Below are 19,586 nucleotides of genomic sequence, written 5' to 3'. Positions count from 1 at the left end.
GCAGCATCTATTGCGATGCCAAGAAATTCCGATCCGGTTTAGCATTGAGCCGAGATGTCTCACATCCTGGTCCAACCCTCTACGCCCCCCCCAAAAAAAACACGTGAGCTTTCTTAAATTCTGCCACATTCGCAGGATATGAAGAGTTTACTGTCAGTGGACAATCCAGATGCTCAAACACATGCTTGATCGTATTCAATTATGGTATTGGGAAATTCAGGGAAGAAGCTTCATGCCATGTTTCCTCTTCCAGGCTGTTGTCAAATAGGAGATGTAGCATGTTGCACCATTTTTCTTAATAATATGCCCATTAAATCTCTTTATGCTTTATTTCAGGGTAGGAGACTCTCTTTAAAAAAATAATTTCTTACCTCACATAAGCCCCCGTGGGGTGAAAGCATTTCAGCAGAAATAATTCAAAAATGCCAATCCCCGAGCTCACCTGATCCCCCCCGATGGGGGGGGGGGTTAGGTGAAGTTTTAACAAAAAAACAATCGTGTAAAGAATCATCTGGAACAAATAACACTGGTCAACAATTTTTTACTTTCTGAATGTTGTCTAGATTTCTACAAGTGAATTAGGGTATTCTGGCACTGCTGAATCAGGAAATGGCATCCGTTTCTCTCCATCAGGTCAGGTTTTTGTGCTAAGTTGATTTGAAAAAATCAGATCTTGTGACAAAATCAATTACATTTTTGTGGCATTATCAGCTGATTTTTGTCAACACATATCATCCTAAACATGTTTTTAAGAAAAAAAAATGTTTTGCCAACATTTATTGATTACATGATAGAAACATCGATTACTGTCATCTGAATGGTGGGCATTGATAAAGGTAAGTACAAGTAAATTGCATGTTGCGTCACCACTGTTCAAACTTCAGGGCTTGAACTTCCGTTTCTTCGAACTCCTGGAATGTTCAGCGGCAGGGAGGTCTCTCTTCAGATTCCAACAGTAGTCAGCCATCATGACTGCGTCCCAGCGACCCTGATACCTGGTCTCCATCTCCTTCATGTCCTGATGGAATCTCTCCCCCTGCTCGTCACTCATTGAACCCAGGTTCTCAGGAAACCGGTTCATATGTGAAAATAGGTAGTGCATCTTGATGCTCATGTTGCAGCCCAGGTTTCTGAAAGCAGTCAGCATGTTGTTGACAAGTTCTGCGTAGTTTCTGGCCTTATTGTTGCCAAGAAAGTTCTTCACTACCAAAACAAATGCCTTCCACGCTTTCAGTTCCACTTCGTTCATTGAGTTTTTGAACTCTGGATCTCTGATGAGCTGACGGATCTGAGAACCATCAAAGATGCCAACTTTCAACTTCTCCATGGTCAATCCTGGAAAAGCCTGGCACAAGTAAGTGAAGCAGTCACCATCTTTGTCCAGAGCCTTGGTGAACTGCTTGATTAAGCCGAGCTTGATGTGCAGCGGTGGGAAGAGTATTCTGTCTCTGTCCACCAGAGGGTCGTTGATGACGTTCCTTTCTTTGCATGGCACCAATTCCTCCCGCACAGGCCAGTCCTTCTTCGTGTAATGCTGAGCACAGTCCCTACTATCCCACATGCACAGAAAACATGGGTACTTGGTGAAGCCAGACTGTTGTCCCAACAAAAAGTTCACCATCTTCAGGTCAACACAAATAAACCACTTATGCTGATCATAACCAATTTTCTCCAGCACGTACTTCACCGCTTCATACTTCTCCTTCAGTGTAGTCGAGTGAGCGATGGGTACAGAGGCAAACTGGTTGCCGTTGTGTAGCAGAACACATTTCAGTGATCGCTTGCTGCTGTCAATGAACAGTCTCCAATCTTTGGGTTCGTACTGTGGCACTCCAAGCTTGAGCAGAAGCGCATGTCATAAATTGGTGCATGTAGGTATTGTACATTCTTCAGAGTTCGTTATTTCAAGAAATACAACTTTTTTGTATCACATTATTACAAAATCTGCCCCATTAACTTTAGTTTTGATCCACGAACTTTATGCTTTGCCTCACCAATTTTTGGAAGATTTTGAGGTTTTATGACTTCAAACTGATCCCTTTTCAACATAATCACCCAGAACTATCGTACCTGAATACTTCTTGTCATTAAAATAATTATTTCCAATCAAAACAATTATTTGACATGACATTTTACCCCCACCAACTTCTTCTAAAATGCTCCACACATGCGTACATGTGAACAAAAATGTAAAAAACGACATGTGGCCATATCTCAAAAACTTGACCTGATTGAACAAAACTAATGTGAGTTTTGGATTCAGCGCATCAGATTCGTCCTAAATCAGCTTAAAAAATGCAGACAACAAATTTGTTGTTGACCAGTGTAATCGCTTCGTGCTCCTGTACGTTCATATAAAAATAGCTGTTGCTCGTAATGCCGTAACTTGTCAATTTATTGAAAATGTATTTGCGTCAAAGGTACACTGTCCACCTGCGGTGGTGTGACCACTGCACTCTTCACACCTGTGTATTATTAAACGGTTTTCTCCTTCATTTCTAGCCTAAATACAGGTTCTACTTTGTGTTTGTATAGTACATACTTTCTCAGGACTATTGCCTCCTCCTCAACTTCAGCCTCATTGTTTTCCTCTAACGGCACAATTTCACATTCAGACTCATCATCGCCCTCATCACCTGACTCGACAAGCTCAACAACTTGATCATCGTGAAAGTCCATCAATCAATTACACACACACACACACACACACACACACACACACACACACACACACACACACACACACACACACACACACACACACACACACAATGATTTGTGAACAATTTCCTGAGTCAACCTCAGCAAAGAGCGAGAGACCATCTCCACAGTCACTTCCAGTTCCTCCACCATGGGTGAACACTTTTTCACCATTTTTAAACCACTCATCCCACGTTTGGAAGACCCAGAACGCGCAATCTCCACGGTTTTGGCACCTTTAAACTCCATCGTGTGTCTGTTCCTCATATCGAAACAACATGGCGTTTCGTCAACGTTGAATTTGTGATGGGCGGTGGTATCCAGTCATCCAACCGGGCACAGCATCCAGGAACTCGAGGATTGCATCGCGTTGTTCTCCTTTGATGGAAAAGCAATGCTGTTGGGAGACTTTAGTGCTGGCACATTGTCCTCGATGATGTCGCTTCATGAAATGCCAGATGCAGTCATTGCTCGCCGTGAAGTCATTATGGCGAAGCTTCTCGTGATTCAACTCAAGCGCTTTATCGACGATGTTCTTGTGCGCAACGCGATGCTTCAAATCTCCTTCAGATCGGACAAATTCAATGAGATCCTTCTCAAGATTCTTCAACTTGACGACATGGTGCTTCGAGTCGAAGCATTTCTTTTTGGCCTTGTTTGTCATTGGTCACAAATGCTCTTCAGTATGCACCTTTCTCCGCAAAATATTCCTGTCGATCATAAATAAGCTCATCAGAAGTCCTCGTGTAATTTTGCTTTAACTCGCGCCATCGATCAATCGCACGAAGTTTAAATTCGATTGAGTAGCTTTTGTGAAGGCGTTTTTTAGCCTTTTCTTCAGGAGGCTGGTCAGCCATTGTAGAGGGCAAAGAGCGGAGGAAGGAAAATGACAAAAATGCTAACCCCCCCACCTCGCTCAATCCCCCATGGGGGCTTTGGTGAGGTAATATGTTACCCGAGCCAAATCGAGACACCCTTTAACAAACACCAGGTTTGACTTCCATGCCAAATTTCTCTCCATTCAACAATGCGACTTCCATGCATGATCATGGGTTGAAGACATTGGGGTAAAATGTCTTCTCCAAGTGTGATGTCCAGATGTGAAGTATTGACATTTAGATTCATTGGAGAAGATTACACACTGCCAATGGTCCAGTCTTGCCAGACATCTCCTCTGAGCAGACCCTGAAATGACCATATCGATTAATACCGACACTGGACAAATGGACTGAACTGGATTTTTACTCCCTTGGACTGCCTCAATTAATGGCGGCTTCGTGTGCGGGAACCTCAAGGAGCATACGAGATCCTTGGTTCAGATTTCAATGGGATTTATTCGCCTCCACAAATATCGGGGAAAGAGTAAAGCATGACGGTTAGGTACAATGGCGTGATTGAGAGGGGGGAGTGGGGGGGGAGGGTGACACAGATTCACAATAATAATTATTTACAAGGGAACTAAAGAAATCTAATGTGCGACACACTTGACTCAATCATTGATGGGGAAAGGAAACGAGAACCGAGTTAGGCCTTAGTTCTCAGCAGGCATCTACAAAGCAGCCACAAACCAAGCAAGCAGGATGAGCAGTCAGGAAACCCAAAAAGAAACAGGCAATGAATCGGGAGACAAGCATGAGACAAACCACACCTGATGCGATTTAAAAAACCGGTTCCTCTCAGGACTTGATCAACCCGAAATTGCCTTAAAATGTCTCCCCAAAGGAGGTGGTTGGTGAAACTCCACCCCTCACTTTCCTCGAACTCACCCTTCGCTCTTTCCCAAGGCCTCACCGGTGCCTCACTTCGGGTATCACAGAACGTTTTACATCCAGCTCCTTCACGTTAAACCCTGGCCATTTATTGAATGCATCACCCTTCGTATGATGCACAGTTCAAAAGGACAATTCTTCAGGTAACATTTTCCCTACTTGATACATCAAATGGCTAAACTACCCAAACACAGAGCAGATTAAGTTATACATTTCTAACTGTTTTCAAGTGATTCAGACCCCCCACCCTTACAAGCATAATACTATATACATATACATATATGTATATACACACATACTTGTATATCTTTTTATATAAATCATAACAATATATAAACAATAAAAAGAGCAATCAGCGATTGCAGACCCTCGCCAAGACTTTTGTGTGGTGTTTGTTTAGTTTTTTTTTGCGATGTATTTTGTGCGGTGTATTGTGTACTGGTGCGTTACATAATTAATGAGAAATAATTAGAACTGCCACTTTATAACTGCTGACAGTGATGACCAAGACCAAGGTACCACTTTGGACCATGCTGGCAGTGATGGCCAAGGTACCAAGACGCCCCGCTTTGATCGGATACCTGACCTGACCCATGACGGTTTTTATTATTATTATTCAATTGAATTTAGAATGGGAGTAAAATACAGTGAATTGAATTCAAATCAAATGGAAGACCAAATAGGTACCATCCTGCATTGGAGGATTCAGAAGGAACCCAAAACAAGCAAAAAGCAAAGATGAAGTCTTCATGAGGAACTTGGATAAGATTCCAATTTCAGCTGCTACTCCTCTAACCTCAAACCCATCCAGGCACAGTCAAGTGAGCCTTGTTCCAAAAAAAATAAAATCAAAACAAAAAATCAAAAAAGAACCCAGATCAATAATTATTTTTGTGGACCATTATATCCATAGATGACCCTCAAAATTTTGTATACTGATCATATGTAGCATTCTACATATGTAGTTATGGCGTCGTAACAAAGGCCTCTGACGTCATGAAAAAAAAAAATCACACTGATTCCCCATGAGGAGTACTTGCTGTGCACAAAGTTTAATTTTTTTTTCTTGGTGTGGTATCAGAGATACGATGGTCCAAAGTGGTTCCGTTTTTCCAACATGGCTGCCACACCATGTGACCGATGACATCATAGCTATCAATAAAAATATTCTACATTAGTAGTCACACCTATGGTGAAAATTTCGTCTCAATCCAACAAGCAGTTACGGAGAACAACACGAAAGTTCTGTGCAGACAAACAAACAAACAAGAAAAAGAAGTCATGCAGAGCATGATACTTACAAAATCCACCCCCTCTCCAAAGGTTACCATGGATACATCAAATTGTCCATTTCATGAAGATTAAAATTGACAATCTTAACCAAAGCCCAGGTCAATCGGATGAAAATCGATTATTTTTCAGATTGAAATTGATAATTTTAGAGGTTTGACCTTGAGTTGACCTTTGACCTCAAATAGTTGTTTTCCCAATTTAGTGATGGACTATGCGAATCCTGTTGAACTTACTAGCCAATGGGATGTAAATTAACGATTTTTCAGTTGAAAATTGATGATTTTACAAGTTTGACCTTGAGTTGATCTTTGACCTTTTCATCTCAAAAATTTGTTGGTTTCCCAATTCCATAATGCACTATGCAATTTCTGTTTAATTTTCAAGCCGATCAGGTGAAAATTGACGATCTTTCAGATAAAAATTGATTTTAGGAGTTTGACCTCGAGTTGATCTTTGACCATTTGATCTCAAAAATAGTTGATTTCCCAATTCGGTGAAGTAATATGGAAATTCTGTTCAAATATAAAGTTAATCGGATGAAAAATGACGATTTTAGAAATTTGACCTCAACATGACCTTTGACCTCAAAATCAATAGGCTTCTCAGTTGAGGCTACCTCTGCAACTTGGTGAAGTTTTGTGAAGATCAGTATTAAATTGTGACCTGGAGGTGATAGACAGAATAACAAAATCAACTGACCAGTAGGCCTATACTTGAAAAATCTTCGATTTTGCAAGTAACAAACAGACCAAAATGCAATACCCTCTCCTTCGGCGAGGGTAATAAATAAACAATATACAGTATATACAGTGTATATATATATATATATATATATATATATATATATATATATATATATATATATATATATATATACTACTCAGAAGGTGCTTGTAATGCACTACATACCCTCATTAGTCCAAATGGTGGAGATGGTATTTAACTGTCTTTGGTTCTTCTCTGCTGCATTGTCAATGTCAGTAAGACAATCTTGCCATTGTGTTTCGACATGATGAGTAAGGATGCGTCCTAGTCATGGTGTCATTCATAATTGCCTTCAAGGTCATTTTTTTTTATATGAGTGATATTCTCCTTGGTCAATTTCATGATGATAATTTTTTTGTGTACAAAGTCGAGGCTCATGGAGGAGCTAGGAGATAGAATGGATAAGAACACACCAACAGCACGGATGAGGGACAAAATAGAGGGAGACTTTTAGGAATGAGGAGTTAGGGAGGATTCTGAAGTGGAGAAGATTGATGCAGAAGCAAACATTCAGGAAGGAAAAACTGGAAACTAGGAAAGAGGTTTGTTGGGAGGGTTAATGGTGTTAGAAATGATCATGGCTTCAGATGGGGGATGATCTGAGATGGTCCTGAACAACTGTCTTGAAGATTTGGAGGGAAAAATGAGATTGAAGAGAATGTGGAGGTTCATCCCGCAGGATGTTTTTTTTTGTATACAATATCGAGGCTCGTATAAGAACTAATACACAGAACGTATAACAAAGGGAGTAGGAGACAAGAGGAGCGGGAGAGGGAAGCACAAAACAGTGGAGAACAGACAACAGAACAGAGATCTGTGGAATGGAGAGGGATGGGGTGGAGTACACGGGGTAAACAAGATGGACATTACAGGGAACGCCGGCTACCCCTACTTGTACTGAGGCAAAAGAGGAATGAAAGAGTGGAGGCGAGCAGTGATTCTAGATTTTTGCAGTTTCACCAGAAGGGAGTTTCCGGTGGACTGCGTGCGCCCAACAGAAACCTGAGGGGGAAGGGGAGAAAAACATGGAAAGAGCAGAGGGTGCAAGACCAGAAGGATATGGTAAAGGGGACAAAATTGCTGCAGATTCACAGAAAATACAGAGATCATTGGCACTCTGTCTCTAACTCTGGCTTCAGTCTGAATGATTTAAAACACGGCCTTTGGTAAATGGAAAAATTCCTCATGACCTGTATTGTTCAGAAAGGTCACAGTGCATATTGGCTACTTGCTTGCCTAGATATGTTCATTATGCATAATGATGCCATGACATACACACATTTCGGCAAAATCCATCCATTTATGGGCAACGCCAAATTACTAGTACCACGGCAAGACATTGTATCCCAATAAACTTTTCATCAAAATCTTCTAGAGTCCAAGTGTGTATGATTTACCAGTAAGTTTTGGTGAACTTTGATCCAGGGTTCCAAATTGATTCGAATGTCAATATCCAAGGTCCGAACCCAGCTTGGGGTAAAGTTGTCTAACGGTGCAGAGCCCTGGATGGAAATAGAATTGATGTTGATGATTTTCTCGAAATCTAGAAGCAGATAGCTGTCAGTTGTGCTGATCGCAGGTGTCCAATGACCCAACACGTTATTCAAGCGACATTTGCTGCCCTCAAATCCAGGTCCAATGGTAGACGAGGCATGGAACTGCGTGTCTCCAAAGAACCCAGACTCCATCCCGATGGGATAATGATAATCTGCGGAAATAGTCTTTTATGTGCTATTATACATCACTGCTACAAGTATGTTTCATTTTGATAATATTGTTGGCTTTAGCCCACTCCACATGCAGATGATACGATTCACAATACATTATAGAACATATTTATTATTTACTAGCAGGGGTACCCGGCATTGCCCGGTGCTTTACTAATCCTGTTGGCATTTTGAGAAATCAAATTTTGGGTTTTTTTATATTTTTTTTTGTGGGGGCCTGAAACACTTCCCTACAACCCACTAAGATTGGGGTTGGGGATCATTTAATATCACCTTTCACCTAGCTACAAAGGCTTCAGCACCCCAACAAAAAATATTTCAAAAACCAAAATTTGATTTCTCAAAATGCCAACAGGATTAGTAAAGCACCGGACAATGCCAGGTACCCCTGGTAGTCAATAATAAAGTAAAATCATGAAGGCACAAATAATGGCTTTTCAGGAAGTACGATACTAGCATTCATTCATAATACGAGATGACAAACAAAATTATAAACGAGGCCCAAAAAATGTGTGTATCTGCATTCAGTTATAACATGCAGTATTTTGACTCTGTAAACTGCAATTAGCAGACTGAGGGTAACCAAACTTGGTTGTGTAATCGTTAGAGTGTCTGTCTGCTCTGAGTCTGGGAGGTTGGTGGTTCAAATCCCAACTGAGTCATACCAACAAACTTAGAGAGAAAAAAAAAAAGGTACATGCTGCTTTCTTGTTTGATGCTCATCATTTAAAAGGATAGAGAATGAACAACCAATGCTGGGAAGGCAATGGCAAACCACCCAGTATAACCCTTTCCAAGAAACCATTTTCACAATACCAACTTTCTGTAAAGGGTTTGCTAAATCAAATACCATATATTGTTGCAGCCGTCAGACTCGTTCCAGTTGCCTGGTTCGAATCCAGTGGGTCAAATAAAAGTGACTACATCTAACTCCTGTGTTGATCTAATTAAGCCAAGTAAACTAAATCACATGACACAGTCTTCTATCTGATGTGAAGACCGCAACCAATTGTCCCATTAACGGGTCTCTATAACCACGGAATGAAGCGGCCACCACAGCCAGAATTCACCACCGAAACCAGGTATATTTATTAAATAGGAAATGGCACCGGGAAGGAAACAAAACGAAGCAACACAGAACAAACAAGAAAAAGAGCAATCAGAGATCACAGACCCTTCCCAGGACTTCTTTTGTGTGGTGTTTGTTTAGTTTTTTTTTGCGGTGTATTTTGTGTGGTGTTTGTATACTGGTGTGTTACGTAATTAATAAGAGACATAATTAGAACTGCCACTTGATAACTGATGACCGTCTGGTGGTGATGACCGGCTATCAAGACGTCGCGCGTTGATGCAACCACGCTTGATCGGACACCTGACCCTAACCCATGACGTTTCATTATTATTATTATTGTTATTCACTATTCAATTGAATTTCGAATGGGATTAAAATAAATTCAATTCAAATCAAATGTAACACAAAATAGGTACAGTCGTACATTGGAGTAATCAGAAGGAATCCAAATAAGCAAAAAGCAAAGATGAAGTCATCAGGAGGAACCTGGATAGGATTCACATTTCAGGTGCTACTTCTCTACCCTCAAATCTATCCCGGCACAGCCAAGTGAACCTTATTTTTTTTTTTTTAACTCATCAAAAAACAAATAATTCTGGCTGTCAGACCATGCGTCCAATCAAGTTGAAATTTAAAACGTATTCCCCATCACGACTAGATGACAAATGTGACGTTTCACGTCGATTGATTAAGCGCTTCCAGAGAAAGTATTATTTAATACTGCTCTTCAATCCAATATGGCTGCCAAACCATGTGACCTATCAATTATTCCTCAACAAACTTGTACACCCGTGGCTTGGGGAACATTTGTGTGAAGTTTCCCCTCAATCTGGCAAGCCGTTCTGGAGAAGAAGATCTTTATAGGTGTTAGGGTAACTACAATATGGTTGCGAAACCATGTGACCTATGATGTCACATCTGTGAACCTTTTGTTCCTCTTGGATAGGTGGTCATATGTGTAAAGTTTCACCTCGATCTGTTAAGCCACTTCAGAGATTTTTGAAGGTTTAAAAAAAACCCAATATGGCTGCCAAATCACGTGACCGTTGATGTCATCAATTCTTTTTTTCTATGGACCATTTTATCCCAAGATGACCCTCAAAAATTTTCATACTGATCAGATGTAGCATTCTACATATGCAATTATGACATAACGAAGGCACCTATAATGTCATAAAAAAAAAAAATCGAAGTTATTCCGCGTGAGGAGTACTCGCCGTGTGCTAAGTTTAAATTTTTTCCTTGGTGCAGCTTCAGAGATAATGAGGTCCAAAGTTTTCCATTTTTCCAACATGGCTGCCAAACCACGTGACCTATGACATCATAATTACGATTACAACATTCTCCAGTCGTCGCACCGAGGGTGAAAATTTCGTCTCAATCTGACAAGCGGTTGTGGAGAAAAATACAAAAGTTATGTGCGGACAAACAAACACACAGACAGACAGACAACCAAACTATCCCAAACACAATACCCTCTCCTTCGGTGAGGGTAACTAGAACAGCACTCAGTAGAGTGTATACCTCTGCCAGGCTAAACAGTTTACCTTGTTATGTTTGCAGATGCTAACTGCTTATGCATATGTGCATATGCGGCATATGCTTGGGAGCCGTGGTGGTGCACATTTCTGTTTATGCTGTCACTGATGATTCACCAATAGGTGATGAAACTGGTCTGGTGGCTGACGGGGCCTGTAGCATTGGGATTCTCATGCACAGGGAGTGGACAAAAAAAAGAAGTAAACACCTAGGTAAATGAGGGACACCAAGCAACGGCTTCCACACAGGTGTGGCTCTTGTGTTAATTAAGCAAATAACATCCCAGCATGCGTTGGGTCATGTATAAAAATACTGCACAGGCCTGGTTACCTATAATTATGGCAAGCTGGCTGCAAGAGGAGAACCCCCAATGCCCCCATCTACAGAGCACGTGTAGTCGCCCAATTGGTTTGAAGAGCATGACACTGATGTTATCCACATTCCATTTGCCATGGCCTTCTCAGTCACCAGATATAAACCCAATCGAGCATTTATGGGATGTTCTGGAATGACGTCTGAGACAGCATTTTCCATCTCCATCAAACAGGTGTGAGTTGACTGAATTTCTTGTGGAAGAATGGTGCAATATCCCTCCTGTGGAATTCCAGATGCTTGTGGCATCAATGCCACAGCGCATTCACACCGTATTAGCTGCACGTGGTGGCCCAATGCCCTATTAAGTGACTTTACATTGGTGTTTCCAATTTTTTTTTGTCCACTACCTGTATGTACTACTTGTGAATGTCTGCAGTTTTAGAGGAATCTAGGTGTGGTTTTAAACAGCAGAGGGCTTACCTTGTGTTGTTTTTCTTGGTTGCTTCATTTAGATTTATTTGGCGAGAAGGGCATAGGAGTTTATATATATTTATTCACGCACAGTTTAGTATTTTCAGTGCCTATAGAAAGTCTACACCCCCTTTCAAAATTTTCACCTTTTGTTCCCTTATAGTTTGGAATTAAATTGCATGAAATCAGACTTTTTCCACCTTTATTTACACATCGTATCTCACAACTTCCAAGTGAAAAACAAATTCTACAAATTCCAGAAAATTAATTAAAATTACAAAACTAGAATATCTTGTTTGGATAAGTGTGTCCCCCCCCACCCCCCAAGTTAATACTTGCTGGAAGCACCTTTGACAACATTTACAGCTGTGAGTCCATTGGGATAGGTTTCTATCAACTTTTCACACCTTGATTGGGCAATATTTGTCCGTTCTTCTGTACAAAACTGTTCAAGCTCAATCAAGTTGCGTGGGGAGCATTGATGGACAACAATCTTCAAATCATGCCACAGATTTTAGATTGCAATTGGATCGGGGCTTTGACTGGGCCACTCAAGAATATTTCTCTTTTTGTTCCTTAGCCACTCCAGTGTAGCTTTGGCTGTGTGCTTTGGGTCGTTGTCATGCTGAAGGGTGAACTTCCGTCCCAATTTCAGCTTTCTTGCAGAGGGCAGCAGGTTGTCCTCTCGGATTTTTCTGCATTTTGCTCTATCCAATTTCCCTTCAATCCTGATAAGTGCCCCAGTCCCTCCTGATGAGAAACATCCCCATAACATGATACTGCCACCACCATGCTTCACAGTAGGGATGTTCTTTGGGTGATGTGCTGCGCTCGGTTTCCACCAGACGCGCTTTGCATTCAGCACAAATAGTTCAATTTTTGTCTCATCTGGCCACAGAATATTTTACCTCATGCTCTCAGAGTTTTTCATGTGCCTTTTTTCAAACTTCAGCCGGCCGTGCTGTTATGTGCCTTTTTCTTAGGAGTGGCTTCCGTCTGGCCACTCTCCCATTAAGTCTATACTTGTGAAGTGCTGCAGAGATCGTTTTCCTTCCAGCAGGTTCTCCCATCTCAGCCAACAAACTCTATAATTCTGTCAGAGTGCTCATTGGGTTCTTGTTCACCTCCCTGACCTGTAGCCAACAAACTCTAGTTCTGTCAGAGTGCTTATTGGGTTCTTGTTCACCTCCCTGACCAAGGTCCTTCTTGCTCAGTTTGGTCACACGGCCAGCTTGAGGTAGAGTCTGGGTAATTCCATATTCTTTCCATTTCCTAATGATGGAGTTCACTGTGCTCTTGGGAACTCTCATCACTCTAGAAACTGTTTTATACCCTTCCCTCGATCTACGCCTCCTCACAATTCAATGTCGGAGTTCTACGGACAGTTCCTTGGACTTCATTGTAGAGTTTCTGCTCTGACATTCAGTGTCACCTGTGGGATCTTATATAGAAAGGTGTGTTTCTTTCTAAATCATGTCCAATCAACTTAATTGGCTACAGGTGGACTCCAGTCAAGTTGCAGAGACATCTCAAGGATGATCAAAGGAAATTGGATGCACCTGAGCTCAATTTGGAGTGTCATAGCAAAAGGGTTGCCCACAAATTGATGCAAGGCATTTCAGCTTATTTTGAATTAATTCGTAAAAAAAAATATTCAAAAAACATTTTTTAACTTTGTCATTATGGGATATTTTGTGTAGATTAGTGACAATTTTTTTTTTTTAATACATTTTAAATTCAGGCTTTAAAAACAAAAATGTGAAAAAGTCAAGGGGTGTGAATACTTTCTGAAGGTGCTGTATACTCGTTATCAGTGATCGTAGTTGTATGTGTTGTTTTTTTTGTTGCAAATTAAAAGTCTTCATAAACGCACGTAAAACAAACTGCTCAAGACCTGAAGTAGCCAACAAGAACAGTGCCATTTTATAGTATCAGTCAATACTTTGTATCTACCCTTTGCCTTCTTGAGTACCATCACTCATTTACCCAAACGACTGAAGCACTCTTACAGGAATTTTGTGCCAAATATCCTGTCATACATTCCACAGTTCTGTTTCTGAGTCAAAATTGCATAAAAATTGCATTAAAACTTCAGATTTTTTTTTTTTGTTGTTGCATAAATTGCATACATGTCATTATACCATCAGCGATGCTGGATTCCTTAAATAAATAACAATAAAACAAATGAACTTACAATTTTCTATGGAAATTTTCGCGATTCCTGTACACGTGCCGAAGGTCTCCAGATTGTAGCACGAGTTGGATTCCTTGTGATAAAGATGACCATTGTAGAAGTGAAAATGATCTTTGGAATTGATGGAAAAGACCATGGTTGCGTTTTCGCTGCGCTGCGCACAAAAGTTTGGCATTGCGGGCTGACACAGCATTTCATTCGCTTTCAGTATTAGTTGAGAGGCAGTTGGCATGTTTATTACTTCACCGCTTTCTAAAACCCCCATTTTATCATTGCCAAAGTATAGATGGCCAATTGTGATCAAAAACACGTATTCTGGAGAGAGAAAGAGAGAGAAAGAGAGGGAGGGAGAGAAAGACAATACAATAGAATTAAAACTCGATTGTATTCATGGAATACTTACCCCGCACAGTCTTGAGAAGTATTTTGTGCGAGGAAGGGCAGCTGGGTAACTACCACAAGGCCCGGACCTAATAGGGGCCCATAATTATTCCTTCAAATTTTTGTTTCATATCATGATTGTTTATGATGATAAAACCCGGGGGAGGCTATATTTTTTTGTCTCCGACCAAGCTACTCAGGGTGATTCCCCAGCATGCCATTGCCATGAGTTCAGTGACACCCTTCCTCATGAATTAAACTACTGCGGGAAACTTTTATCTTTTTGAGATATCCTGCACACACACACAAAAAAAACAAAACAAATAAAGAAACAGACTGACAGGGGTAGAAACACGAGCTCCTTCCACCCTCAGTGGCAGAGGTAATTATTTCAGGTAAAATGTGATGTACATGTCTAAAACCCAGTCACAGACAAATACAATATTCAGAAGGCTTTGATGCAAGGAAAATACCCCTTGTTGTCATGATTTTTTTTTTTTTAAACTTCAAGGCTTTTTTTGTTTTAAAATGATCACAGGGCAGATCGCCAATGAGAATTGCAATGTTGAAATGCACGTTTTAAAAAAATTTCTACAAAGCAATCATTTGCTGGAAGGATCAGCGATGAAGGATTTGCAGAGGAGGAGAGAAGAAAAGAAGAGTCTCGGGGATGGGAGGAAGAGTTTGGGATGGAGCAGCGATGAGAAAGAGGGGATGATGAGGGAAGAGGGTGTTGAGGAGTCAATTGAGAAGAGAGGAGTTTGGGAGGGAAGGAGGAGTAATAAGAATAAGAAGGCCAGGATTACCTATGGCATTCTGATCTGAACCTTTGGTGTGAAGAAAAACTCGCGTTCATGCCATTAGCCATATACCATGTGTATTTGTCCATTTTGTACTAATTTCCTTGTAAGTCACATGAAGGTATACGAATATGAAATGTCTTCTGATATTGTCCTATAATTGATTCATATACAAGTTCCATCATGAGCTTGACATCAATGTAAAAATATAAAAGTAAACTCACCATGTTGTGTGAAGTTAACTCTGTGAACCTGAAAGCCAGCCAGCTCCAGTTTTCCGATCACAAGCTGATTGTCCATGGTGAACCAGCGTTTGACAACACCATTTACATCGATATCCACCCCATAATCGGAATTTTCATCGTACACCATTGTGAACACGTTTTGTGAGGTCTGGTTCAGCTGGACAGGAGTGGAAGACGTTTGGGAACACACGTCGGTACACAAGTTCATTCTCATTTCGTCATGTGATTGTCCCGTGAAAATAATTTTGAAAGTTTCCATCACATTGTAAGGTGGATGGATGTTCTGCAGCTTCATGGTTATGGCAAGGGAAGCATTGGTGGTGTTTTCAATTGTCGCTGGAATGACATGGGATATCATACAAACAGTGGTGATTGATCAGATATCATGTGACTGTAAGCATACTCAATCTCAACTGAGTGAGAAGAACCACACAGAGGGAATGGCGGAGAAGGGAAATCGTTCGAATTGTGTCAATCTGTCGTCCGATGTGAGATTTCATAATCTTAAACGACATTATTGAGCACCCGTTTCTCCAGAATGATTCTGCCCTCATTACTGGTAATCTATCGAAAAAAAATTAAACTTTCAGGCTTCGGCTGAAGTCGTCAATGTTTATTACCTAGGATGACACACAACACAAGGAAATGTTTTCATGTTTTGACACAATATTAGGAATAATTATGGAAACAGAAGAAAAACTGTTTATATGCAGTAAGTAACATATCATAGAATCACATCTCATGTGTAAAAGTAGGGGAAATACCCGTGGGTGCTCACCTGGGAGAACAATGATACTGATGAGGAAGTCGATGTGGGATGGAATCAGCAAAATGTACCAAAGAACCAATGTTATGGGCCAAAGTTAACTTAAAAAAATATATTTCGTGAACAAACTTTGGTACATCACAGATGATGAAGGTCGTGGTCAAGTTTCATGGGAATGGCATGTGTAGTTTCTGAGAAGACACCTATTGGGTGTGGGGGGGGGAGGGGGGGACCCCCGAGGACCCGATTCTTTTTAATGCTGAGAATAAACTTTGGTACGCACTGGGTGGTGAAAGTTGTGGTGAAGTTTCATCCAAATCGTGTGTGTAGTTTCAGAGAAGAAGTTGCAAATGTTTGTGGATGGACGGATGGACGGACGATGCGCCATCCCATAAGCTCCCAGGATCTATGTTCCAGGTGAGCTAATAAAGCAGCTCTCAGGTGCTAGAGAAAACCTTGTTCCAAAAGCGTTTCAAATGCCTCTCATAATTATAATGCAAAATTATGATTCATCTACATACCAAATATGATGAGGGTATCCAGAGAAACTGCACCATACTCAAATTCCCAAGAGAATGTGTCATGAAATGGATCTGAAAGAGATCGTGGCAATCCATTAAACTGGTACCTCTGACAATAGTCCATTATGCAATCACAAATCATGATTTGTTAGCCCCTCCACCTCGATTTCTCATTTAAAAATAAATATAAAAGCACTCACTTACATTTCTGCATTAAATAGCTGTTGCTTAAACGTTTTTCTGGGCTGGCAGGACAGTGTAGAGTTGGCAGGACAAGAGGGGCGCGTTCTACAACTTGAGTCCATTCTTCGACAAAGACGAGATTATCCGAGTCGGTGGTAGACTTTGACAAGCCGACCTAGATCCTGGATGTCATTATTCGGAACTCCTTCCGAAAGACAGTCACGTCTCCAAGCTGATCAATGAACATTTGCATTGGGAAGCGCAACACCCAGGACAACACACGACCGTGGCAGTTGTACGGGCTGGAGGCTCTTGGATGTTTAGAACCCATGACCTCGTTAGGAGAGTTCCTTAATCTATATTCCTATAATCCTGCTCTATATTCCTTAATCCTTTCTTGTTTTCACCCTCCACAGAATCAGTCAAGTGAGTTATAGTACATTATCGTCTCCGTTTGATCGTATTCTGGTCAGTGGTCGATCTCTGCATTTTAACGTTCAGAACGGTTTATTTGATGCAACGTTCGCCATTCTTTTGCGATGTGAATTGTTCGATTCTCTGTTCTGGATTGTGATTGCGATATTGGCAAACATCCAGTGGTTTGTTACCTCTGCCACCGAAGGTAGATGGAGGTTATGTTTTCACCACTGTTTATCTGTCTATTTGTTTGTTTGTCTGTTTGTGAACAAAATTTCTCAAAAAGTTGTGGACAGATTCACATGAAATTTGGAGGAGAGGTTGGGTGTGTGACAAGGACGAATTGCTGAGATTTTGGTGAAGATGCAGATCTGGATCTGATAATTTTTAGCATATTTTGAATTGAAATTCCAGATAAGGTTTTGTCATCGTGACTCCATATTTGCTGACCTCAAATGGCCGCACAGCTGATACCGCATGTAAAAAGGCTGAATGCCTAAATTCAGTGTTTGCATCTAAATCTTGTGTCCCAAACCCATCGCTTTCTGTACCCACCTTACCCAGTCACACCAAGCTGTCTCTGGGCTCTGTGTCCTTTTCTCCTGACAAGGTGGAGATCTTGTTGTCAAACCTCGACTCAGATTCTGCAACCGGTCCAGATGGCATCAGTCCATATTTCCGTAAAACCTGCTCTGCTGCTCGTGCACACCCTCTCTCTGTTCTATTCACCATCTCATTTGCTCACGGTCATCTGCCTTCTGCTTGGAAATCAGCAAACATTACTGCTCTGCATAAAAACGGTGCAAAAAACAGATCCCTGCAATGACAGACCAATCAGCCTTCTCCCAATCAGCAGCAAGGTTATGGAATTCATCATCGCTTCTGACATTAAATCCTTCCCCTTCTGCACTGGCTTGATTTCTGATCATCAATTTGGATTCAGACCAGGTCGCTCTACCCTGGATATGCTGCTTCTGCTCTCCCAACAATGGATGGAGGTCCTCGATGCAAGACAAGAAATCAGAGCCATATCCCTGGACATATTGCAATACTTTGATATGGCTTGACACCCTGCCCTGCTCACCAAACTCTCTTCCTATGGTATCCAAGGCCATCTCCACTCATGGCTCGCAGACTTCCTCTCCTGTCGCAGCCAACGTGTGGCCCTAAATGGAGTTCTCTCATCTCTTCCTGTCCAGGCTGGAGTTCCTCAAGGCAGCGTTCTGGGCCCTGTTCTTTTTCTGGTTTTCATCAATGATCTCTGACTCTCTGGAAATGCTCTTTATCTCTTTGTTGATGACTCCACAGTCTGCCGTACCATCTGTCATCCCTCAGACCAGCAAGCAGCATCTTCTTCACTCTCTGCAGATTTGGATAAAATCACAAGCTGGTCCAACACATAAAACATGTCTTTCAATCCGGACAAATCTCACACTTTCATTATGTCTCTCCGAAAGGGCTGTCTGTAACCCCCCCCTCCTCACCCCCCCCATCTACTTTCTCAACAATGCTCTTGATGAAATCCTTAAATTCAAGCTTCTGGGTCTCACTATCTACCATGATCTTTCCTGGGAAAGCTAAGTTTCCTAGCTGGCCTCCAAAGCTAGTCGCTGACTGGGCATCCTCTGTCATGCAAAGTCCTTCCTTAGCACACCTGAGCTCCTGACCACATGCAAAGCTTTCATCTGCAGCCTGATGGAGTACTGCTCTCCCCTCTGGGCTGGTGCTCCTGCCTCTCACCTGTCTCGGCTTCACGCTGTGGAAACCAAGGCATTTAGGATCATTGGTATCTCCCGCGATGAGGCTGAGTTATTGGGTCTCACTCTCTCACCGCAGGCAGGTCGGTGGTCTTTCTGTCTTCTCCCATCTCCTCTCCGGCCTCACCCCCCTGCTCTGTCTGAGATATGTTCCCCCCACATTTCTGCAGTACACTCAAGGTCTGCCAGCAACCCCCTTCTGGTAAAACTACCAAAATAGAGAATCACTGCTCACCTTCACTCTTTAATTCCTCTTTTTTTCCCACCTTTGGAACAAACTGCCATACTCTCTTCAATCCCACACTTCCCTCCATTTCTTCAAAACAGCCGTTCACCACCATCTCTTATTTTCCCCCATCCAAAACCACGATCTGTTCTATCCCCACGAATCCACCCCAAACCCACCTCATTCAAATTCCCTGCTTTCCTTCCTGAAAGTCCGTGTAGTGTTCATGTTGTTTACCCTGTGTACCCCACCCCATCCCTCTCCCTTCCACAGATCTCCTCACGTCTCTGTTCCACTCTGTTTTTTCCTTCCCTCTCCCACCCCTCTCATCTTCTGCTCCCATTGTTTTACATTCTGTGTGTTAGCTCTCATACGAGCCTCGACAGTGTGTACAACAACAACAAAAAATCATGCACCGTTCATCCGTCCGTCTCCTATTTCGACT

At 41.7% G+C, this 19,586-nt stretch overlaps 1 protein-coding gene across 3 annotated transcripts in view; it reads right to left on the bottom strand.

Annotated features, from left to right (window-relative positions):
* The window catches only part of LOC147010920 (polycystin family receptor for egg jelly-like), a 136,679-nt gene that overhangs the window by 94,965 nt on the left and 22,128 nt on the right, over window positions 1-19,586 (bottom strand). For 2 of the 3 annotated variants that reach the window (XM_085858651.1, XM_085858652.1), the window contains 4 exons: window positions 16,559-16,630; window positions 15,251-15,607; window positions 13,846-14,160; window positions 7,925-8,235 (listed from right to left, as the gene is read on the bottom strand). In XM_085858651.1, coding sequence (XP_085714777.1) covers window positions 7,925-8,235; window positions 13,846-14,160; window positions 15,251-15,607; window positions 16,559-16,630 — 1,055 coding nt within the window. Of the gene's footprint in view, window positions 1-7,924; window positions 8,236-13,845; window positions 14,161-14,248; window positions 14,462-15,250; window positions 15,608-16,558; window positions 16,631-19,586 lie in introns of those variants that run through there. The other variant, XM_085858653.1, reaches the window with a different exon arrangement.

Source organism: Eptatretus burgeri, chromosome 16 (genome assembly GCF_056783735.1).
Source record: "Eptatretus burgeri isolate ZD-2024b chromosome 16, Ebu_testis_v1, whole genome shotgun sequence".
NCBI lineage: Eukaryota > Metazoa > Chordata > Myxini > Myxiniformes > Myxinidae > Eptatretus > Eptatretus burgeri.
This window is presented reverse-complemented; position numbering and strand designations above follow the sequence as displayed.